The sequence below is a fragment of the Delphinapterus leucas genome, chromosome 7, assembly GCF_059928025.1.
Source record: "Delphinapterus leucas isolate spDelLeu-1000000601 "Yukka" chromosome 7, BTC_Dleu_Yukka2, whole genome shotgun sequence".
NCBI classification, from domain to species: domain Eukaryota; kingdom Metazoa; phylum Chordata; class Mammalia; order Artiodactyla; family Monodontidae; genus Delphinapterus; species Delphinapterus leucas.
The window spans coordinates 12,417,757-12,443,416 of NC_143135.1; the positions used below are offsets into that span (position 1 = coordinate 12,417,757).

General features: G+C 41.8%; 1 protein-coding gene across 1 annotated transcript in view; it reads right to left on the reverse strand.

Moving 5' to 3' along the window:
- Positions 1-1,712: 1,712 nt before the first annotated feature.
- Positions 1,713-25,660, reverse strand: part of PTPRJ (protein tyrosine phosphatase receptor type J) — a 169,507-nt gene continuing 145,559 nt past the window's right edge. The window contains exons 15-24 of the mRNA XM_089914817.1: positions 21,222-21,309; positions 18,601-18,642; positions 17,865-17,952; positions 17,225-17,315; positions 14,957-15,030; positions 14,716-14,850; positions 11,662-11,781; positions 8,825-8,985; positions 7,348-7,483; positions 1,713-5,321 (exon numbers count right to left, since the gene is read on the reverse strand). Coding sequence (XP_089770943.1) covers positions 5,163-5,321; positions 7,348-7,483; positions 8,825-8,985; positions 11,662-11,781; positions 14,716-14,850; positions 14,957-15,030; positions 17,225-17,315; positions 17,865-17,952; positions 18,601-18,642; positions 21,222-21,309 — 1,094 coding nt within the window. The 3' untranslated portion in view covers positions 1,713-5,162. The remainder of the gene's footprint in view (positions 5,322-7,347; positions 7,484-8,824; positions 8,986-11,661; positions 11,782-14,715; positions 14,851-14,956; positions 15,031-17,224; positions 17,316-17,864; positions 17,953-18,600; positions 18,643-21,221; positions 21,310-25,660) is intronic.

Here is a 25,660-nt window from a genome sequence, read left to right on the forward strand (position 1 = left end):
CCCACTAGCCAGTCAAGGGTCTGGTGGTGTCCTTCCTTCCATCCTATTGTGGTCACTCACACTTGTGACCACCGTGCAGTTTCCATGCAAAGAAAATAGAGAAGGCAAAACTGTGTGTATATATGTCTGTGTGTAAGTTTACTTACATACACACACACACGTCTTAAAGGTGAGACGGTTTTAATCAACCAGGCTTACAATCCTAGGGCTCTTCCCTGCCAGGGTCATCAGGCACAACCTCAGCTCACCTCACCTCACCCCTCCCTGCACGCCCTCATCCTGAAGCCCTCACCATCCTCCAACAGGGCACATTCACCCCCTGCCTCCCCCCTTATATCCTCCAACTAAAATCCTGCTTAAGACTTGCCTCACATGCCACCCCCACTTATGCTCCTGGGACCCCAGTCACCTGTTGCTTTATCGCCTCCAGTATTTCGTGGGGTTTGTTGTGCGTTTGCATCACACGTGCCCCTGGCCACTCCCCCTAGACTGTCCACTTCTTACGGGCAGGACTTGCGCTGCGTTCACCCTTTGTGTCCCTGATGGACCCGAGGAGTGGGCACTGCCGCCGTCCAAACAGTAAATAAGTCAGGGGTTGAGTGGAGAGCGTGTTGCGACACTTTCTCCTTGACACGATGTAGCTGCACTGCCTTGTGTGTGAAAACCAGTTGGTGCATCTGGGTGTGAAATGTTATTTTTCTCCTTATTTTCATCATCTAACAAACTAAAGATTTTATTTATGTATGTTGTTTGTCTGCTTCCTCTTATCAGGATGTAAGTTCCATGAGGGCAGAGATTTCTGTCCATTTTGTTCACAGTAGAACCCTCAGCCACCAAGGTATAGTGGCTGGTGTATAGCAGGTAATCAGTACATCACTGTTGAATGGATTGTTTCGGGCAAGAGGAATACGAGAGATCTTAGAATCATCTCCGTCTACTTAGAGTTTGCATCAGGCATAAGGGAGCAAGATGAAAGAAAACGTACCCAAACTGCCACAGTCTCCCAGCAATTCTGAGATTCCCCAAATCCATCAACCAGAAAACCCTCTAAAAATTCTGGAGGCTTGCCTAAGGCATATAAGCCACCCCCAAGTGGGTGTCTGTCCACCTGCAGACCCACGTCCGACCCTCTGTGAGCGCAGGCAGCCACACCTTAGCTGCACACTCACTTCCCCCAGGTCTCCACTTCATCACCCTCCATGTGTGTTTTGGGCTGAATTATGTGCCCCCAAAGTTCATATGTTAAAGTCCTAATGCCCAGTGCCTCTGAATGCAACTGTATTTGGAGACAGACTCTTTCAAGAGGTAAGTAAGGTAAAATGAGGTCATTAGAGTGCGCTGTAATCCACTGTGACTGCTGTCCTTATAAGAAGCGATTAGGACACACAGAGGGACGACCATGTGAAGACAAAGGGGGAGATGGTCGTCCACCAGCCAAGGAGAGAGGCCTCGGAGGAAACTAACCCGATGACACCTTGATCTCAGACTTCTAACCTCCAGAACTGCGAGATGATAAATTTCTGTTGTTTAAGCCCCCCAGTCTGTTGTACTTTGTTACAGCAGCCCTGGCAAGCCAAAACTATGTGGGAAAATCCCAAGGGAAACGTGTTTTTGTTAAGGATGCCCCAGCTGAATGCAGGAAACTAAACGGCTCGATAAGTGAAATGATGTGGACATAAAGCAAGGAGGGGGAGAGTCAAACAGAGGCATGATGTGTTGACATTTTTTATATTTGGTATTTATGTCTTTTAAAAAAATTTATTTTCAGGCCATTTTTTTCCTTAAAAAACAAACCAAAGAAAAGCAACCAACAGCAATACTCTGTACAAGTATAACAAACATTAGAAATATGCATCATTCCAAAATTGTTACAAGAAAATTACAGTTTTAGAGTCCACATCAACATATCCTATTCATAGGTGTCCCCAAGGGAAAAAAAACTACAGTATGTTAAATACTCGACTGCTACACATAGTCTGAAAACTCAGAACTTGGACTTTGGAGGCAAATCGACATCAGTCACCAAGACTTGTTTATTAGCTCAGCAAGTGCAATCAAGCATTTCAAAAGAAAACCAGGCTTTTTCATCCCAGATGAAAAGCAAACATGAATCGTCTGCATAGTTGGCCCCAACCCCAGGAGCCTATGACTCGGTGATGCCCAAATCCAGCGGAGTCAATTATGCCAAAATCTAATGGTTGTTACATGGCCACAGGGAACAGACCCAAATGTCACTTCCTACTGGTGCCAATCATCATGGGATTTAACTTTGCAGACAAAACGTCCTTGCTCTTGGGAGAAGATATCAATGGCCCAAATCCCCCAAACTAACTCATCCCATCCTGGCTGGTTTTCTGTATGCAACTGTCAAATACTAAGCAAGGGCGATCACACCATCCCCACGATTCCACTGGACTCCTCAAAGTTTGGTTCATTGTTCACTGTTCCATTGCTCCTGGAAGGGCTGGGGGCAGGAACTCAAAAGCACTTTCTCTTTTCTGGGACCAACCCCCAGCCCGGGTGTCCTTTATATTTACACATTAATCTTCCCTTTTCACTGTGCTATAAATACCCTCACCAGCCCCCCACCCCCACCCTTGGCCCACCGCCAGGTCTCTTCAGGATGCAAAGAAGCATCGTGACCTTCGTGTGACCTGCCCATTTGGAATCCAGGCCTCTCCACCACAAGCCTTCCTCCCAGGATTGGGAATGACGTCTGAGAGTGGCTGCTGCCCATTTCCCAAGATCATCCCAGGCGGGAGGGAGGAAGATTTCTGGGTTTTGCATTTTGACACAATATGTTTATGATTATTGTTGCTTTCATCTTTTAAAGGAATTTTTCGAGTTAAGTCCTTCCCTCCGACTTCCCCACGGCAGCGGCAGTGATGTGGGCAGGGCGTACATCTACATGGGATTTGGTACACTGGCACCCATCACCGTGGTTTCCTGACAAATTGGAGTGGGAAGGGGTGTGACCCACAGAACTGCTACCTGAACAGGGACCACTGAAGAAGTTACGGAACCCTCCAAGATCTGCGTGCAAGGGGCAGCCTTCCAAGTGTGAAGGCTTGGAAGCAATCGCCCAAACCCAGCTTCACTCAACACCCCAGGACAGCACGGCTTCCCTGATGCAGACCTTCAGAGCCGAAGAGGAGGACCCAGCCTGGCCTGGCCTGGCCAGCCCACTCCTCGAAGGGCCTGATACTGAACAAACTGCTTTCTACCAAAGAGAGCAAAGGATTCAGCAAAAAGTGCAATTTCCATTTGGGAAGTAAGGTTCTCTCAAAACACGACACCATTACCACTTCTCCTTTATTCCTTTCAGTACCTCAAAGGGAGAGGGAGACAAAAGACGTGCAGCACCCGACCTCTGAACCGAATCAAGGGCTTTCTGTACACGGTGGTTCCCCCTTCGTGACCCTAAGATACCCAACTGTCCAGTCAGTGATCAAAGTGCCGGTGAGTTAAGGAGCATGGCAGGGTCAGGAGACAGGATCCCACAGATCCACGGTGACCAGGGCACGCCGCTCCCATTTTCAATAGGACACATCGTCCTATGTTTACAGCAGGATTTATGACTGTGGGAAATGGCCACAGGACTCCAGGGACTTGGTCATTCCTTCATAAGACCTTGTACACTTCATTGCCTATTGGAGGAGAAACTCAACACATCTTCAAAATATAACCTGAGCCACAATATAAAATAAAAAGAAACAAATCCTTTCATGTTAATGCCTTGAGAAGTTTACAGATTATGTACCAATAAAATAAATCCACATAGATTCTGAAATTCTCGGTGGATACACATACCTGAAAGCCAAAAACAACAACAAAAATCAATCTACACTTTAAAAAAAATCAAAGTAATTACAGCAGCAGTATAGTGAAAAGAAGTTTTAAAAATAATAATTACATCTTTGATACAAATTTGAACTTTGTACACCTCAGTTCCAAGGAATGACTGTTTTAAGAGTTTAGTATATATATATACAGCAGATACGGGTATGTGTCACTGCAGATACAGACTAAAGCCAGTAGACTCTACGGAAGGAGGGATTCATCTGACACTGTTTTCACACGGAAGTGTTCGCAGATTGCCACGCTTTTAAAAACACACACACATACACGGACACACAGAGACACATAAAATGCCAACCTGAGTAAAACGTTACTAAAAACCTAGAGCATCATGAATCACTAAGTCACATATTGCACCTTTAAATAATCCTTCTTACCACATACAGAAATGAGAAAAAAGATCAAATGGGGACAATAAAAGATTATTGTGTCACTGAAGGGTTCCTCTGCTTCCCCCCGACCTTCCCCCACCCCGAAATTCTCACGGTGATAATTTAGTTTCCACTCTTGCCCAACCAATGGGCAGAAGATGTGGCCATCAGAAGTGTCTTTGGGGAAAAATAGGAGGGGAAAAGGGAAGCAAGAATAGAGCACAAAACAGGGGATGGAGGAAGTTGGGGAGGATCTCCTCTAATCAAATGAGAACAGGAATGTTACTAAGAAGGCTGAACCTCTGATACTAAACTACTGTTTAAATATTCCACATAGTCCAATTATGAGATTCAATACAAAAATAGAGATCTACTGAGTTTTACCTGTGGAAGCATAATTCAGAAAAGGCACATGTTCAAATAGAAAACCCAGGCAGGAGAGGTACCATGTAGCCCTCCCTACATGATAATCATCCACTATTATGTATTTTCCATCAGCTAGATTCCAAGATACAGTAGGTAAAAATAGACCTCTGATACTTAAAATATATTCAACCTAACACAATCCTGGCTTTAGCATGTGAATCATATAAAATAGTCTTTTTAAAAAAGAATGTCTTGTAAAAGAAAAAAAAATCATAGCTCACTTTTCCTGGTGTTCTGTAATTCTTAAGAAAAAAAAAAAAGTGAACTCATCCCACTGATAATCAGAAACATAGTTGATTTGCTCACTACCCATCCACAGCCCCTGACAGCCCCAACTTCTCATTTGTCATGTTTCACATGTGCAGCTTCACACTCTCAAATTAGTTCTAACAAAACGGAACAAAGAATTAGGATACTAGACATATAAAAACATGTCAACATCGGGGCATTTTCCTTTGCTGTGGGTGTGACGGTCTGGTTAACTCCAGAAAGGTTTTCCTTTGGAATTTAGGCAATGTAACCATTTGTCTTTCCGAACGCGGTCACTGGTGCAAGGTTTTCGTAGATTGTCATTGCAGTTGTGTTCTGGTAGATGAGATCTACTTTCGAGTCCTTCTGGGATCTGATAATATCCAAAACACACTGATTGAGGAAAACATACTGGTCCTGTTAGAAAAAGAAAGAGAGAAAACAAATGAGCACAGGTCCTGAAGATGCGCACCCAAGGTTTTTTTCAAACAGATTACCGCCCTCCAACCCCACCCAACCCACAGTGAACACTCCAAGTTCACGTAGGTCAAGGGGTAATAACATAGTGGTGAAATCTGAAACCACTGACAGCAAGGTTCTCATCATTAATGGTTCTCAATGAAAGCGGTGCACTCCCCGCACCTCCCTGCACCAAGGAAAAGTACCAGAATCTTGGGGAAGGGCAAAGAAAGCACGTGGAGGAAATAATGCACTAAAAAGTCCAGCAGGGTTTTCTTGGCTAGGGAGGATGTGGAGAATGAATAAGCTGTGATTCTCAACAGAGGGGGTGGGTTAAAGGGGGATGATCAGGACCGAGTTGGGGGTCCCCATCCTGAAGGGGGTGTAGAGACAGGGGTAATGATTGGGGTAGACCTGAAGGTCCCCATGCTTCAGGCAAGCACATCAGAATCTGCAGGTAGCCATTAAAAAGAGGAAGAAAGGCCCTGGTGGTGCAGTGGTTGAGAGTCTGCCTGCCGATGTAGGGAACGCGGATTCGTGCCCCGGTCCAGGAAGATCCCACATGCCGCGGAGCAGCTGGGCCCGTGAGCCATGGCCGCTGAGCCTGCGTGTCCGGAGCCTGTGCTCCGCAATGGGAGAGGCTGCAACAGTGAGAGGCCCGCGTACCGCAAGAAAAAAAAAAAAAGAGGAAGAAAGGGTATATGCTGAAAGATATCCATAATGCTGTTAGAGGAGAAAAACATCACAGGGCAGCATTACCTACAAAATAAGATCCAATTTTTAAAATATGCTCTGTGTGTGTGTGTATGTGTATACATTTTTTTAACAGAGGTACATAAAGAAGCCTGTAGAGATATATGCAAGCTGTAAACACTAGCTACCTCTAGGGAGTGGAATTGGGGAAGAAAAAGTAAAAGAGAAAAATGTCCTCTGTATAATCCTGTACTGTTAAATTTTTTTGATATGAACAAATTTATATTATTTTCAAAATATTTTAAAAAGGGATGAGAACATTTGTAAGCAGGTATAAGATTTCTGTGTTTCTCAAAAGCAGATAAAAGATTGATAACTATGACTCTATATATTAATTACAGCAGAAAATAGGAGATCTCTGTCCCCACCAACGCAGGAGGTGACTTCCGCTCTTCCCACCACAGCCATGCTGCGCCACCCCAAAGCACACAATGCACCCAGGCCTCCAGAACATTCCCTGCTGGACTCAGAAACACAGCACATACTCATAGAGTTCTGAATTGGTCCAGGGTGACGGCCTGATACAAGATTAATATTCTGCTCTATCCTGGCCAGGGAGCATTCATCCCAACAGCTTTGAGGAAGGCTATTTCCCAATACACGTGTTGAGAACATGCCTTGAACACATAGTTTATCAGGAACATTTCAGGGAAAGCCAAACCCAACAGTTTTACATAAATGACACTGTAGATATTAAGCATGCATGTTCCCAATTGGTCACCATCCTCCCGCAGCCATGATGACTGATGTTCTTTAACATTTACAAGGCAGGGTAAGGATATATTGCTGTGTTAAAGCTTAAAGCGGCGTTATCCTATTTCGTATCATTAATATTTGATAAGTCCATTTCATTAGCTTATTTTAAGAATGGTCAGACCTTCTTAGAAATCAAGAGTTGAAAAGACCAGTTTTATGAGTTTAAAACCCGGAAGCCAAAGTTCAGAGACTTGCTAAGATTATCTGGTGAGTCAGTGGCAGCAAGGTGAGGAATCCTGATACTGTCTCGGTTTGTAGCTCCATTGCTGCTATCAGGACAACTATGTCGCTGCATCGGGTATCGTGGGGTAGTTCAATCCCACATCACTTTAAGGTCTTGAAAGAAATCCACCTCACAGCCAAGAGCCAGAAAGATCTGGAAGGGTGGGATATTTTAACACAAGTGTGTGACATGATGCCATCTTTTAAACACAGATGGGAAGGCGGAATTGTCAGACACAGACATTGGGCTCACCTCTGTCTGCACCATTAAAGGCCTGTGCATTCGAAGGTCGTACACAATCCCGTACACATCCACAGTGTTCTCGTCCTCTATCTGATAGATAAGACGATCGATGGCAATGAAAGTGCCCGTCCTTCCCACCCCAGCACTGAAAAAAAGGGGAAATGAAATGAGCATGTCAGCATGGGTTATCTCTACTGTAAAACTCCCATTTCCCCATTTATACATATATCTTACTCTCCTCCACTCTCAGGCTTTGAGGGTCAAGCCCAGGACCATTACCAATTGGTTCAATTGAAACCTTTCAAGTCAGACTGTACTAGCTTAGAACTGGGGCCCAAGTCCTAAAGTGACTTTCATGTCAAATGCCACAAATAAAACACCTTGCTAGAGCATCTTGAATCTCAGTCCCATTGAAGTCGCCACTGTATCCAGGTTGGCAAGTTCCATCAATTTATTCCCCAGAGGGCAACAAAGTCCCTCCCTTCTTCTGTCCTAAAATCAATTCCTTCAGCTTCAAAGCTAACTTCCTATTGTTCTGGAGGAGAGGGTGGCAAACTTTTTCTGTTAAGGGCCAGAGAGTAAATATCGTCAGCTTCGCAGACTTTGCAAATCAACTCTTTCTGCCACTACAGCATAAAAGTAACTATAGACAATATGTAACCAAATGGACATGGCTGTGTTCCAATAACACTGTATTTACAAAAGCAGACAGCCAAATAGACTGTGGTGATGGTTTCACAGAGGTATACTCATCTCCAAACTCCTCACTGTTGTATTCATTACGTTGTATTCATTAATTTACATGCAGTTTTTACATGTGGAAAAAATATTTTTAAATAAATAAAATGAACCAGAGTTATGTGTTTCAACATTGTTAAACAGCAAACCAAAATGCTAAACAAAACAGGTTGCAGAACGATGTATACGTTACAAAATCTGGTAAAAGTTTAAAGTATATAAAACCATAGAGTTACGCACATATGTAATAAAATAGAAAAGCACAGAAGGGAATGATACAGATCAACTTTAGGACCACATTCACCTATGTAAGAAGGCGAACGGGATAGGAGACTAGTAAGCAGAGACTTCAATTATATCTGTAATGTATCATTAACAAAAAGAAACATATATGGCACCATGCTGTGCCTGATTAAATCGTTATTATTCTCCATACTTTAGTGAGGTGGAAATATTTCAAAACAAAATATTATAAATAAGAAAGAAATTTAAATATATTATGATTTTTTTTTTAAATACAGGCAGGTGACCACATCTGACCCACAGGCTATAGTTTGCCAACCCCCGTTCTGAAGTCGAAGGCTTAGGGAATAAGCCCTAATTCCTTATTGGTCCCTTATCCAAACCTTTCTTGAATTTGTAAATACCTATTGCATTCCCTCTTAGGGTTTTTTTTTTTTTTTTCCAAAAGTGTCCAAATGTATAAGTACGTTTGAAATCTGTCACACATGGACAGCCATCTGCATACCTGCAGTGCACCAGAATCGGTGACTCAGGAGGACTCTGCTTCATGTAGTCACGAACAAGGTACCGGAAGTTGATGAGCAGGTCAGTGGTGTCGGGAACGCCATGGTCAGGCCAGGAGGTGAAATGGAACTGACGCAGAGTGTGACTCTCACTCGTCTGGATCTAAAAGCCAAGAAAAGTTGTAAGATCCAGAGAGAAAGGCAAGCTAGATCAAGCAGTACCTGAAGACTGAACTGCACGGCTCAGCTGAAAGGCAGCTCAGCAGAAGTGGTTATGACCACAAATTAGAATGGTACACTGGTACAACAGCTGATAAAGTGCTTGCGGGGACTTCGACGTACTCATCAAATCCTCATAACATGCCAAGCAGGAGGGTTTATTATCCCCCTTTAAAGAAGGAGGAGAAGGGTTCCAAGAAGTGAAACAACTTCTCTTAACACTCAGCTCGGAGGCAGAAGTCTCTCATCCTTCGATTTTGAGTTCAGAATCTTCCCCTTCCAACCCAGCCTCCTGCCAATAATGTGCTCACATTCTTACACCTACACCTCCTTAGAGGTTCATAAACCCCACCCCTTGAGCCCACCTGGAAATGCCACTGACCAAAAATAAATCTGTACAAATACGACTACGAGAGTCAGCGCCTTCGGGGCAAGAAGTGCCTCATAATTCACGTCTTACAAAGAATTTAATAAAGTGATAGGCAACTGGCAAGCGCCAAGTAAATACTTAGAACTGTAGGGGTTTGAGAAAGGGCATCTATTTCGGCTTCAGATAGACAATAGAGAGTGAAGCTTATTATAACAGAGTTAGTTATTATGCAGACTGGTTTCCTACATGGACCAAAGCACATACCTTTAATTATCAGAACTCCACCCAGGCTGGGCCATTCCCATTCCTGATTCAACTGTACTCATTATGCCTACACCTGGGCACTGGCCTCACCTGCGTGTACCTACATCTGGACTGCTGGCATTTCCGCCTTCTTTATGACAGCTACCCTTTGAAGCTTTTTGTTGTTGTTGTTAATGTATATACATTATAAAAGCAGTACATTCACATTATTCAAAATGTGGAAGACAGTAAGAAAAAAGGGCAGTGAGGGAGGAGGGTACTGTGAGGTCCCGTCACACAGGAATATAACATTCACAGATTTAATTATAAGTACTCATCCAAAGAAAGAAACCAGCCATGAGAGAAAAGAGGGGAGAAGGAGAGAGCTGAGGGGAAGGTCAGACTTTCAGTATTATCTCCACAGAAGAGCAAAGAGGCTCAGGTTAGAGGTGGCAGGCAAAGGACACTTTCAGCCCTATCAGTTATGTTTCCACTTTTTAAAGGGAAAATATATTCATGCATTTTGTACAATTAAAAATAATATTTTATTAAATGCCATGTGGTATCCTAGATTGGATCCTGGACTGGAAAGGGCTTTAGTGGAAAACTATGAAATTAGAAGAAAGTCTGGAGTTTAGTTAATAAAAATAATAATAATAGTAAATTTTTTAATGATGTGGACAATTCTACCCACAATTCTCCTCCACAAGGGCAAACTCCAAGCAGGGAAAGCAATCAAGGATAAGCCAGTCTGTTTAAAATGGGTGAAATCTATAGAAATAAGTATGACATTTTAAGGGATTCTCAGCTATGGTGAACTGCATTATTTATGTGACCCATTCAATACATGATTAACTGCTTTGACGGCATCTCCAGGAGAGGAATTGAAATAAGTATTAATGGAGGCCAGAGCCTTTGAGACACAGCAATTAGCTAAGAGTTAATATACTACAACAGTGTAGCATAAAATGACTTATGAAATCTTCAAGGATAATTCTCATAAACTGGAAACCAGCCCACCAGCCCCTCATAAATGCAACTCTACTAAATCTACTTCCAGGTTTTTCTTTTATGCAGTATTCATAATGTGCATAAAATTTTGTCTCCTAGTATATTTCCCTTAATTACACTCTAACTTCTCCTCATGGTAATTATGCAGTCTCCATAGCCATCATTTCTAATAGCTGAATAATGATACAGTGACTAGATAACCTATAGTTTCATTATCTATACTCCAAAAGCTAGATATTTGCATGGTTTCCAAATTTTTCCCCCCATTATAAATAATACTCAGATACATCTTTATGAATAATAAGCCTTCTCCTATATTTCAGATTATTCCTTTAGGGCAGATTCTCAAACTTGGAACCACCAGATCAAAGGGGGACGGAGATTTTTATGCCTTTGATATAAACTGCAGAGGGCTATATTGATTTATGCAGCCATCAAAAGATTTCAATGTTGCTCATGACACTGATTCTATTTTTAAACATCCTTTAAAAAATTAAAAGGGCACATAAACTGACTTCCTAGAATGCCTACATAATTTAACTGCATTTGTTTTCATAACATTTGGGGGGAAGGGAGGCCATGTGTATACGTCCTGGAATCCTATTATTGTAACTGTCATTATAAACTATTCCAACAGCAAATGGCCACTCCTGATGTCATATTTCCAACCAAATAATCCAAAACGGCCTTGATTTGTAACAAAAATTCTATGAGCAGGTCACGTGGAAGTGAAAGGAAAGGAGTACAGATACTGAGCCATGCTCTTAAGAGTCGCTTTATTTAAGAACAACTTAGGAAATTCTCTTTAAGAAAGCAAAGCCAAAGGGTTGCCTTAGAGTATATGCAGATATGGATTGTTTTATTCTGTAAAGAAGAAAGCAGAAATATAATTCTGATGCATAAAAAAATTGGTTAATACCAACCTAAAAAGTACCAACTCAAGGTTTATATATGTTAATGTTATATGAGACTTATCCTTCTTGACCTCTTACTTACATTTTGCACTGTGAAGTCTCTGATGGTCCATTCTGGTAGAACAATTTCTGACGTCATTGCGACCGTTATGTCCCCATAGTCCTGAGCCTGCTTGGAGGGCCAGTACTCCTCACATTTGGTCTAGAATAAAATGTGTTTTTATACAAAGACTCAGATCAAACCACCTACCATCACGAAAGCCTCACAAGGAGACCAGATATTGAAAACTAGCATCGCCCGGGGTCTGAATCCATCCCTTAGGTGGGTTCTGTCTGACCCTTGGAATTTTGGGTTTTTTTAAATTTACGATTCCTGCCAACTTTTTTAAATTTGGGAGTTTTCCCATAAAAATCCAGATTTCTAGCTTCTCTTGAAAAATCAGAAGATCTAGCCAACACTGAGCCCCCATTTCTGCACAAAAACTGACTCAGAGCTAAGCAGCAGCTGTTCCTTCACAGGGGACACCATGCCCACCCAGCTCCCCAGGCCTACAGCCGCCATTCCACTAACTGCTCCCTGAACTAACCTTCTCTGACTGACCTATAACCCTAAGCAGCAGAAGAAATGAGAACTTTCCCCAATACTTTTAGATACACACTAATTGCAATACAAACATGGACACCAATAAAGAGAATCAGATTAAATCATTTGGGGGTCTTTGATTTTTATAAAGTCAATGGGCAGATGTGAACAGAAATAAAAATCAGGAAACAACTGCTCTCTGAGACTACCTCAATCCCCATTTAGTAACTGACTGAAAACACACACACACATATATACACACACTCTCTCTCTAAACTTTCCAAAGTGTGCTCTCCTGCAATGGTTTCTAACCCTGACTGATATCTGACTCACCTCAGAGGTTTGTTTTGCTTTAAAAACAGATGCCTGCTTCCCACCTCCAGAGATGCTGACTCTGACCCAGGGATCAGTATTTTTTAAAAGATCCCGGCTTCTGGACCACTGCTCCAAGAAAGAACACAGGACTGGGACACACACCGACATGGAGTTTTTGCCCAGGTTGTCTCTTACCCGCTGGATTTATGTTACTACCTTGTGGGCAAGTTCTTAAACTCTAAGCTTCATTTTCCCCATCTATAAAATAATAACACCTCACAGGGTTGTTATAGGAAAAAATAACATATATGGAGAATCTAGTGCAGAAAATACACTGGCTCTCTTCCCCTGTCACCCAGGGTCAGTAACATCCACTCCTCTCCCGCCTGATGATGAACAAGGACCCATTAAATTCATCTTCTTGTTCTTCGTTAGTTTAACTATGTCATTTTCATTTATCTAACAGATACTTAGGAGAATGTCCCATGTGTGAGGCCCTGGGCTCAACAGCACCATAAAGTTTACTTGCATTCATAAGCAATGGCCTTTCGTTTGCATAATAACCTGTTCTAATGTGAGAAATGGGTGCAGAACCCAACCTTCTGTGTCACAAATAATATGAAGGGAACCACCTCTTAACTGTTCTTTGTTACCTTTCCTTCCTCCAACCCCAGCCCCTAGCACAGGACCTTACACATACTTGGGGCTGGATAAACATCTGCTAAATTAAAGTGAAAGAACAGAACATTAAAAGAAATGATGCCCAGGGACTTCCCTGCAGGGGACACGGGTTCGAGCCCTGGTCCGGGAAGATCCCACATGCCGCGGAGCAACTATGCCCGTGCGTCACAACTATTGAGCCTGGGCTCTAGAGCCCGCTCGCCTCAACTAGAGAAAGCCTGCGTGCAGCAACGAAGACCCAACGCAGCCAAAAATTAAATAAATAAAAGCTCTACTATTAAAAAAAGAAAAAAAAAAAGAAATGATGCCTGACAGGTTGGCACTATCTCCGGGATAGTGCTACTCAAAGCATGCATCCTGGAGTGGCAGCAGCGGGAATTGTCAGAAATGCAACTCGGAGGTCCAGCACAGACCCTCTGAATTAGAAACTCTGGAGGCGGAGCCACCCTGCAGGTGACTCTGATGCACGTTAAAGTTTCAGAACCACTGGCTTAGGGACTTGACTCCTTGGGACTTCCCTGGTGGTCCAGCGGTTAAGATTCTGCCCTTCCAATGCAGGGGGGCACGGGTTCAATCCCTGGTTGGGGAACTAGCATGACCCAAAAAGAAAAGGGACTTGACTCCTATCCATTTTTTTTTTTTTTCGCGGTACGCGGGCCTCTCACTGTTGTGGCCTCTCCCGTTGCGGAGCACAGGCTCCGGACACACAGGCTCAGCAGCCATGGCTCACGGGCCCAGCCGCTCCACGGCACAGCCGCTCCACGGCACGTGGGATCCTCCCAGACCGGGGCACGAACCCGCGTCCCCTACATCGGCAGGCGGACTCCCAACCGCTGCGCCACCAGGGAAGCCCTCCTATCCTATTCTTTAAGTAACAAACCTACATGAAAAAATTCACAAAGCACATTAGGTCCTATTCCTCAGGCACAGACTTTCTGAATTTAGCCCATGTTTTTCAATCCTCCTTGGTCCACTTATGGAAAGATGGGATTTTATTACTAGAAGAAATCTTATCTTGGATGGAAGTGGCTGGGAGGATTCCAGGCCATCAGAAGGGAGAGAGAACTGCTGAGACTTCTCTGGGGATACATCAGAAATTTTGCATAAAGAAAGGGTCGCAATGCTGTAGACTAAGTTTGAAAATCACTGAATTGGTCAAATTGGTCATGTCACAGGTAGAGCTGGTTGCTCGGAGGCAGGTCGGGCTTGCACTCATCCACAGAGCTGATGAACCATGGAGCTGCACATGACTTCTTCCGCCTCACTAACCCAACCCCTGCTGTTCATTAATGCCAGCAGCAGTGACTTAATGAATAGAGAACATTGCTCTCTGTCCACAAAGCAAGGTAATGATAACATAGAGTTTTTTAACGTTTTTCTAAAACTTTCCTCTTAGAGGAGAAAAAGTCAGAAAACACACTTCTAAGAACAGAGGTGCTAATATTTGGGGGAGTGTTTTTTTAAAAAAGGACAAATCATTTTTAAGATACCCTCCCACCACAGTAAATATGAATGAACGAATTGAACTGAATAATAATAAAAATAAAAGATACTTACCCTTCCCTGCTCAACACATTTGGTCAACATGACAATGGCATAGACATTTTTCTCCCAAACCATACGCCAAAAATCTTTCAAAGTGTTGGGTAAAGGTCCTTGTGTGGCAATAAAATCTTTCTTGGAATGGTAGCCCTAAAAATGGAGAGCAGCACATATTCAACCTCAAAGAGACAGCAGGAGGACAGCAGGAGGACCTCCTCCTAACCAGCCAGCACTATGGGCCCCGCTCTCCACTTACAGGCATGTAGTTGGCATTGATGTAGTCGTCAGTTGAATGGGCATGGACTGAAAGTTTGACACGGGAGATATCGTCTGTGACATTCAAAGAAAAGAGTTCCATGTTAGAATAGAAGCAAAGGTGTGAGGTGAGTTGAATACAAGAGAAAAAACTGTCGTTTTCATTTATCTAACAGATACTTAGGAGAATGTTCCATGTGTGAGGCCCTGGGCTCAACAGCACCATAAAGTTTATTTGCACTCATAAGCAATGGCCTTTCGTTTGCATGATAACCTGTTCTGATGCGAGAAATGGGTGCAGGACCCAACCTTGTGTGTGGCAACCCAACCCTGTGTGGCAACACAGGGGCTCCATCACACCTTGAAGCTGCATGGCTTGGCGTTTTACATCCACGACCTTATTTCATTCCCACAGTCACCAGATGTGACTATGGCACAGACAAGTTACATGATCACCTGGGCAGAGCTAGTCAGTGGCAGAGCCACAGTTAGAACCCGGGCAGCCTGGCAACAGGTCCCAAGGTCTTAACCACTCCAGACCGCCTTCTCAGGCGAAACCAACTATTACCATTCTTGGGTGAGTGCCATGAGCCAGGGAAGGCCCTCAGCAATGTTATTTATTCCTTATAACCACACTACAAGCTTCTGTGCCCATTTTAAAGAGGAGGAAACTGAGGGTCAGAGAGATTAAGTGATTTTTCCAAGCACTTTCATCTGGTGAATGGCAGTCAGAATTCAAATCCAGTGCCCTTTCCACTATAGCAGGGTAGACACTCAGTTAAGACTTTCACACTTTCTCTATCCTCATAAAAAAAAGTTGTTATAAAAAGACAGTCCCAAATGCAAGAATAAACTGAATGCATAAGACTACTGTAAGTGGTATATGTGGAATCTAAGATATGACACAAATGAACTTATTTACAAAACAGAAACAGACTCACAGGCATAGAAAACAAACATATAGTTATCAAAGGGGAAAGGGAGTGGGGGGATAAATTAGGAGTTTGGGATTAGCAGATTTAAACAGATAAACAACATGGTTCTGTATAACACAGTTATACTGAACTATATTCAATATCCTATAATAAACCATAATGGAAAAGAATATGAAAAAATGTGTGTATATATATATATATATATATATGTAATGGAATCACTGCTGTACAGCAGAAATTAACAGAACATTGTAAGTCAACTATACTTCAATTTTTTAAAAAGACTACTATAAGTGGAAGGACGTAAAGCATAAAATTCTCATGTTTCCTATATACTGTCATCTCAAAAAACACACACACAAAATTGTCCAACTCCAGAAATGAAATAATATCCTTAAAATCTCAGCTATCAGCCTGAGCTATAAGCAGCAGCTCCCGTGTTTCCCTGTCTTTGATTATCCACCATCTCACCCTCCCCTGAACAAAATAACAACAATTCTAAACCCGGTTACCAACATGAGTGTCAGCCTAGAATCTTCCCAATAAAAACAACAGCCAAACTCTGGATCTGAAAATCTCCACAGACATCCACAAGAACGGGCCAATAATCCTGTGTTAACCCTCAAAGCGCAGAGCTGAGGCAGATCCCGACAGCCTAGTTTTAAAAGCGTTTCTCTCAGCACACGCATGAGTCAATGTCTGCTGTCAATATAAGTGCTGGAGGGGTGGCGAGGAATGAAGAGAACGAAGGGAGGAGCTAGAAAATCCTAAATCTAAACAGAAGTTAACATTTCAGGCCAGGAAAGAAAAACACAACTTCAAGTAAAACAGACAATTTAAAAAAACAAAAAAAAGAGACAGGAATGAACCCAAATGTAATTCATATTTAGCCGTGGAATGTACTCAGCCAACCAGAGACGTGTCTGGACAAACAGAAAGCATTACTCCCTGCCTGCCCTCGTCCTGCTCCCTTTCATTCCAGAACTATACTAACTGAAATAGAAGAGCTGTGGGAATAAAGGGGTTCAAAGCACAGACTCTGGCCTTTTCCCTGAATGAAACTGACAGACTCGGTCCAAGTCTGGTCCCACCATGACTATCTCTGTGACTATGGACAAATCACCTAGCCACTCTGCGCCTCATTTTCCTCATCTACTACCTATTTCATAAGGCTATTGTGAGGATTGAATTCAATGGCATATGCACACAGAAGGTGACTAAGGAATGGCTATGTAAGTGGTTAGTTCGTATCTGGATTCTTCTCCCCTCTACTGTTAGAGATGTGATGCCAGTGATGGAAAAAAAGGGAAAGTAATGTGGAAAAAACAACTTACAGGGTAGAACATTATTATAGCGATTTTTTCCTCTGTTCTCAGCCAGTTCAGCTGCGTACTTAGGTAGACTAATTCCAACAAGCTTCAGATCCTAAAAACAGAACATATGAGTTGTTCATTTATTCAGTGTTCAAATGTTATACTACTCAGAGAGTATGACAGAACAAAGTGGGAATGCAGAGATGTTATGGGTAACATTGTGTCCCTCAAATAGATATGCAGAAGTTCTAACCCCTGGTACCTGTGAATGAAACCTGAGTTGAAAATACAGCTTTTGCAGATGTACTCAAGATAAGATGAGGTCTTACTGCAGTAGGGCAGGGCCCTTAACGCAGTATCACTGGTGCCTTTATAAGAGGAGAAAAGACACTGAGATACAGACACACAAGGGAGACATGTGAAGATGGAGGTTATATGGCCACAAGTCAAGAATGCTTGGGGCTTCCAGAAGCTGGATGAAGCAAGGAGGGATCCTCCCCAAGAGGTTTCAGAGGGGCCCCCAGGGGACATGCAAGAGCTTCTCTCTCCCCTCAAAGAGGGCTGCCTCTCACCCAAAGCTTCACCATAAAATGGAAACAGGCAGTTTTCCAACTTTCAGGAAAAACGTAGAGCAATTAAAAACACATTTATAGCCACATACTTCATATTCTTCTGCAAATCCACAGTTGGAGTCAGCTTGCTGTTTCTTAAAGTAGGCCTCAAAATTCTCCACTTTGATTAACTTGGATCTAGGAAAACAAAACAGGATTTTTTGCATTCAACCAAGTTCACACTCAAAATAGAAAAATACAAGTTATTTTTTTAAAAAGTAGAGAGTTTACTCACTTTTTAGGTCTTCATCATAGAAAAGGAAAGAAAAACAATAAGCAGTTAGAAAAAAATGACTCAACCATGACTCTGGAGATGATAGTAAACATCTTCCCAAAGAAAACCTGTAGTACAAGAGGCGGGCGGGTGGGCGGTGGCAGGTGGTGGCACTATAATGTTATTTACAAAACAATGAAATATGAATCAGGAAATCTGACTTCTAGACCCTGTTATATAACTGATTGGTTTTGTGTTCTCTCCTCCTAGATCTTCATAACCTTTTTTGAATCACAAAATATATATTTGTTGGTAGACTATATGGCAAAAGTATGGCTCCCCTTGCCATTGTACAACACGGCAAGGAAGCTAGCTTCAGGAGACTAGGAAACATAGGTTCCTCGCAGAATAACAAGGCTAATAAGGACTTCTGGAGGATTAGGTCCAAACCTGTCGATCGGGAAAAGTGGCAACAGTTTCCATCAAAAACAAACAAACAAAAAAACCTCAAAATAGGCACTGAACAGATTGAGGGATTAAATGCATTAAGATGCACAACTCTAGAGACTTACTTAATTTGAGAAAAGGACACGTCATTGTTCTTGGCATCTTTCCTGTTTTGAAAGAAAAAGAAAGACCCATTAGATCAAAACAGCTTAATTCTGTGCTTTGTCCCCTTTGTGTATCTACAAAATGCCTTTTCGCTGAGCATTAGTTCATACACAGCACTACTTCCTGCTCACAAATACTAGACTTAACAGTCTAAGCAGCAAATGCTGAGTATAAGCCTCTTTTTTTTTTTTTTTTTTTTTTGCGGTACGCGGGCCTCTCACTGTTGTGGCCTCTCCCCGTTGTGGAGCACAGGCTCCGGACGCGCAGGCTCAGCGGCCATGGCTCACGGGCCCAGCCGCTCCACGGCATGTGGGATCTTCCCGGACCGGGGCACGAACCCGTGTCCCTTGCATCGGCAGGCAGATTCTCAACCACTGCGCCACCAGGGAAGCCCAAGTTACTCTCTTTTATACCATCTAAAAGTATTGAAGAATCTTACTCAAGCAATGTGTAGGAATTCCTCTGGGTAAATACACACCAGCAGCACCACCCTAGCGTAAAGCCACACTCGTTCTTTAGTGCTCTGGTTTTTGTTTTCTTGGTTTGTTATTCGTTTGGCTTTGGTTTTGGTTTCGGCTTTGAGAAAGCCTTTCTGATAAAGTTAATGTAATAAACCAGAAAATACACCCAGTGTCGGCAAGGTGGTCGGGCACCTGGCACTCTTCTGTACTGCTGGCTAAACCCCATGCTGGCGTTAAAAGAAAAAAACTTTCTGGAAGGCAATTTCGCAGCACGTATCAAAACTGATAACATGCATACCCACTGACCCAGCAATTTCCCAGCTTGGAATTTAGCCTAAGGGAGTAATCATGAATGTGCCCAGATTTACACACAAGGATAAGCAACTGTGGCAAACAAACAAACTAACAAAATACCTGAAAACATCAGGAATTTGGTTGAATAATTTCTATACAGCTGAATACTCAACAGCCACTTAAAATGAAGAAGATCTGAAGCCGTCCACAATGTCTTGTGAACAAAGCAGGCCAGAAAATATGTATAATATGATCCTGTTTGTGGGGATGCGTGTGTGTATTTGTGTGAGTTTTGTAATCACATCGATGTTAAGAGTAGTTTTGTATGGGTGTGATTATGGATTATTTCTTTTCTTTGCCCTTCTTTTCTGTTTTTTAACTTTTTGCCGTAAATATGTAAAACTTTTCTTTTAATAAGAAACAATAAAGCTGTTTTTGACCCCTCCCTCGAAAAAAAAAATCAGAATCTAATGCAAAAAGATGTAATACGGGCACTGCCTGTCAACCCACGAGAGCAAGGCAGTGGCAGAAGGCCAGGTGTAGGATGCATTAGAAACCCTGGGCCAGGATGAAATCCCCTGGCTGGCAGCACCCGGTAACAGTGAATAAATCCCAGCTGATACACAGGCTTCACACCCTGCATGGTCAGGCAGGAGGGTGTGCAATGAAAAGCAAAGTCCAGGTCCAAGTCCATTTCCACACCTCCTACACTCAGCTTCTGCATCCTTGCAATGGGGCTTGGGAGGCCTGCCTCATGGGGCCTCATGCATGAGAGAATTCATGAAAAGCACAAGTCCAGGCACACAGTAAGTGCTCAAGACAGAGTTGCTATTTTTACTATTTAACTACCCCAAAGAGTAACTGTACAGATAAAATAATAATATCATAAGAGGTATAAGATACTGTCAAAGCACTTTTTTTCATTTAATGCTCCTAGGCGGCACGAGTTAGGCACTGTTATCATCCCCGTATCATAGATTAACCAAGACCTTAAAGCCAAGCTCCCTAACTGCCAGTCAGAGACAGAGCGTGTGTTCAAACTTAGCTGACTCTAAAACGCCATCTCTTAACACTCTGGTTTGTGAACTAGAATGCCTGTTTGAAAGCAGCCCCTTCTGTTGCAGTGTTTACCATGACCTAATGCTTTAAAACCCTCCAGCTCACAGGGACTTCCCTGGTGGTCCAGTGGTTAAGACTCTGAGTTCCCAATGCAGGGGGCCTGGGTTCAACTCCCGGTCGGGGAACTAGATCCCACATGCATGCCACAACTAAGGTGCCCTGAAGCCACAACTAAGGAGCCCGCCTGCCACAACTAAGACCCGGTGCAACCAAATAAATAAATATATTTAAAAAAATAATAAATGCTTAACAAAAATTTTTTTTAATAAATAAATAAATAAAAGAAAACCCTCCAGCTCAGAGACTGAGATGAAATAAGACTGGCCTGACAGTGAAGACTCTGGATGATGGGGACCTGGGAGCTCACTATACTATCCCTTCCATCTGTGTGACTGTCTGGTTACCCACAATACAAAGCTCCCTTTAAAAGTAGGATATTATTGGGCTTCTCTGGTGGCTCAGTGGTTGAGAGTCAGCCTGCCAATGCAGGGGACACGGGTTCATGCCCCGGTCCGGGAAGATCCCACATGCCGCGGAGTGGCTGGGCCCCGTGAGCCATGGCCACTGAGCCTGTGCGTCTGGAGCCTGTGCTCCGCAATGGGAGAGGCCACAACAGTGAGAGGTCCACGTACTGCAAAAAAAAAAAAAAAAAAAAAACTAAAAAAAAAAAAAAGTAGGATATTATTTTTAACATAAGCAATAGTCACCTTTTCTTTCTCCAGAAGAGGAAGCCTCCTACAGCCACAATAACCAAGGCACCAAAGATACATCCAAACACTGCTCCACAGATGACACCTGGGAAAAGTCCAAATGGGAGCCACTTCAAGAGGTGTTCACAGACAACTAGAGAAGATCATACTAAAGTGAAGTCAGTCAGAAAGAGGAAGACACGCCATATGACATCACTTTTATGTGGAATCGAAAATATGACAAAAATGAACCTATCTACGAAATAGAAACAGACTCACAGACACAGAGAACAGACTTGTGGTTGCCAACGGGGAGGGAGGGTGGGGGAGGGAAGGACTGGGAGTTTGGGATTAGCAGATGAAAACTATTACATATAGGATGGATAAACAACAAGGTCCTACTGTAGAGCACAGGGAACTATATTCAATACCCTGTGATAAACCATAATGGAAAAGAATATGAAAAAGAATATATATGTGTATAACTGAATCACTTGGCTGTGTACCAGAAACTAACACAACACTGTAAATCAACTGTATTTCAATACATTTTTTTTTGAATTTTATTTTATTTTTTTTTTATACAGCAGGTTCTTATTAGTCATCAATTTTACACACATCAGTGTATACATGTCAATCCCAATCGCCCAATTCATCACACCACCACCACCATCCCCCCACCGCTTTCCCCGCTTGGTGTCCATACATTTGTTCTCTACATCGGTGTCTCATTTTCTGCCCTGCAAACCGGTTCATCTGTACCATTTTTCTAGGTTCCACATATATGTGTTAATATACGATATTTGTTTTTCTCTTTTTGACTTACTTCACTCTGTATGACAGTCTCTAGATCCATCCACGTCTCAACAAATGACCCAATATCGTTCCTTTTTATGGCTGAGTAATATTCCATTGTATATATGTACCACATCTTCTTTATTCATTCGTCTGTCGGTGGACATTTAGGTTGCTTCCATGACCTGGCTATTGTAAATAGTGCTGCAATGAACATTGGGGTGCATGTGTCATTTTCAGTTATGGCTTTCTCTGGGCATATGCCCAGTAGTGGGATTGCTGGATCAAACGGTAATTCTAATTTTAGTTTTCAAAGGAACCTCCATACTGGTCTCCATAGTGGCTGTATCAATTTACATTCCCACCAACAGTGTAGGAGAGTTCCCTTTTCTCCACACCTTCTCCAGCATTTGTTGTTTGTAGATTTTCTGACGATGCCCAACTAACTGGTATGAGGTGATACCTCATTGTAGTTTTGATTTTCATTTCTCTAATTAGTGATGTTGAGCAGCTTTTCATGTGCTTCTTGGCCATCTGTATGTCTTCTTTGGAGAAATGTCTATTTAGGTCTTCTGCCCATTTTTGGATTGGGTTGTTTGTTTTTTTAATATTGAGCTGCATGAGCTGTTTATATATTTTGGAGATTAATACTTTGTCCGTTGATTCGTTTGCAAATATTTTCTCCCATTCTGAGGCTTGTCTTTCCATCTTGTTTATGGTTTCCTTTGCTGTGCAAAAGCTTTTAAGTTTCATTAGGGCCCATTTGTTTATTTTTGTTTTTATTTCCATTACTCTAGGAGATGGATCAAAAAAGATCTTGCTGTGATTCATGTCAAAGAGTGTTCTTCCTATGTTTTCCTCTAAGAGTTTTATAGTGTCCGGTCTTACATTTAGGTCTCTAACCCATTTTGAGTTTATTTTTGTGTATGGTGTTAGGGAGTGTTCTAATTTCATTCTTTTACACGTAGCCTGTCCAGTTTTCCCAGCACCACTTATTGAAGAGACTGTCTTTTCTCCATTGTATATCCTCTTTTCTCCATTGTATATCCTTGCCTCCTTTGTCATAGATTAGTTGACCATAGGTGCGTGGGTTTACCTCTGGGCTTTCTATCTTGTTCCATTGATTTATGTTTCTGTTTTTGTGCCAGTACCATATTCTCTTGATTACTGTAGCTTTGTAGTATAGTCTGAAGTCAGGGAGTCTGATTCTTCCAGCTCCGTTTTTTTCCCTCAAGACTGCTTTGGCTATTCGGGGTCTTTTGTGTCTCCATACAAATTTAAAATTTTTTGTTCTAGTTCCATAAAAAATGCCATTGGTAATCTGATAGGGATTGCACTGAATCTGTAGATTGCTTTGGGTAGTATAGTATAATCATTTTCACAACATTGATTCTTCCAATCCAAGAACATGGTATGTCTCTCCATCTGTTGGTATCATCTTTAATTTCTTTCATCAGTGTCTTATAGTTTCCTGCATACAGGTCTTTTGTCTCCCTAGGTAGGTTTATTCCTAGGTATTTTATTCTTTTTGTTGCAATGGTAAATGGCAGTGTTTTCTTAATTTCTCTTTCAGATTTTTCATCATTAGTGTATAGGAATGCAAGAGATTTCTGTGCATCAATTTTGTATCCTGCAACTTTACCAAATTCATTGATTAGATCTAGTAGTTTTCTGGTGGCATCTTTAGGATTCTCTATGTATAGTATCATGTCATCTGCAAACAGTGACAGTTTTACTTCTTCTTTTCCAATTTGGATTCTTTTTATTTCTTTTTCTTCTCTGATTGCCGTGGCTAGGACTTCCAAAACTATGTTGAATAATAGTGGTGAGAGTGGACATCCCTGTCTTCTTCCTGATCTTAGAGGAAATGCTTTCAGTTTTTCACCATTGAGAATGATGTTTGCTGTGGGTTTGTCGTATATGGCCTCTATTATGTTGAGGTAGGCTCCCTCTATGCCCACTTTCTGGAGAGTTTTTATCATAAATCAGTGTTGAATTTTGCCAAAAGCTTTTTCTGCATCTATTGAGATGATCATATGGTTTTTATTCTTCAATTTGTTAATATGGTGTATCACATTGCTTGATTTGCGTATATTGAAGAATCCTTGCATCCCTGGGATAAATCCCACTTCATCATGGTGTATGATCCTTTTAATGTGTTGTTGGATTCTGTTTGCTAGTATTTTGTTGAGGATTTTTGCATCTATATTCATCAGTGATGTTGGTCAGTAATTTTCTTTTTTTGTAGTATCTTGGTCTTGTTTTGGTATCAGGGTGATGGTGGCCTCATAGAATGAGTTTAGGAGTGTTCCTTCCTCTGCAATATTTTGGAAGGGTTTGAGAAAGATGGGTGTAAGCTCTTCTCTAAATGTTTCATAGAATTCACCTGTGAAGCCATCTGGTCCTGGACTTTTGTTTGTTGGAAGATTTTTAATCACCGTTTCAATTTCATTACTTGTGACTGGTCTGTCCATATTTTCTATTTCTTCCTGGTTCAGTCTTGGAAGTTTATACCTTCTAAGAATTTGTCCATTTTTTCCAGGTTGTCCATTTTATTGGTATGGAGTTACTTGTAGTAGTCTATTTCTACGGTGTCCGTTGTATTTTTTGTATTTCTACGGTGTCCGTTGTAACTTTGTATTTCTACGGTGTCCGTTGTATTTCTTTGTATTTCTACGGTGTCCGTTGTAACTTCTCCTTTTTCATTTCTAATTTTATTGATTTGAGTCCTCTCCCTCTTTTTCTTGATGAGTCTGGCTAATGGTTTATCAATTTTTTTATCTTCTCAAAGAACCAGCTTTTAGTTTTACTGACCTTTGCTACTGTTTTCTTTGTTTCTATTTCATTTATTTCTGCTCTGATCTTTATGATTTCTTTCCTTCTGCTAACTTTGGGTTTTGTTTGTTCTTCTTTCTCTAGTTCCTTTAGGTGTAAGGTTAGATTGTTTATTTGAGATTTTTCTTGTTTCTTGAAGTAGGCTTGTATAGCTATAAACTTCTCTCTTAGAACTGCTTTTGCTGCATCCCATAGGTTTCAGATCGTCGTGTTTTCATTGTCATTCGTCTCTAGGTATTTTTTGATTTCCTCTTTGATTTCTTCAGTGATCTCCTGGTTATTTAGTAACGTATTGTTTAGCCTCCATGTGTTTGTTCTTTTTATGTTTTTTTCCCTGTAATTCATTTCTAATCTCATAGCGTTGTGGTCAGAAAAGATGCTTGATATGATTTCAATTTTCTTAAATTTACTGAGGCTTAATTGGTGACCCAAGATGTGATCTATCCTGGAGAATGTTCCATGTGCACTTGAGAAGAAAGTGTAATCTGCTGTTTTGGGATGGAATGTCCTATAAATATCAATTAAATCTGTCTGGTCTGTTGTGTCATTTTAAGCTTCTGTTTCCTTATTTATTTTCACTTTGGATGATCTGTCCATTGGTGTAAGTGAGGTGTTAAAGTCCCACACTATTACAGTGTTACTGTCGATTTCCTCTTTTATAGCTGTTAGCAGTTGCCTTATGTATTGAGGTGTTCCTATGTTGGCTGCATATATATTTATAATTGTTATATCTTCTTCTTGGATTGATCCCTTGATCATTATGTAGTGCCCTTGTCTCTTGTAACATTCTTTATTTTAAAGTCTATTTTATCTGATATGAGTATTGC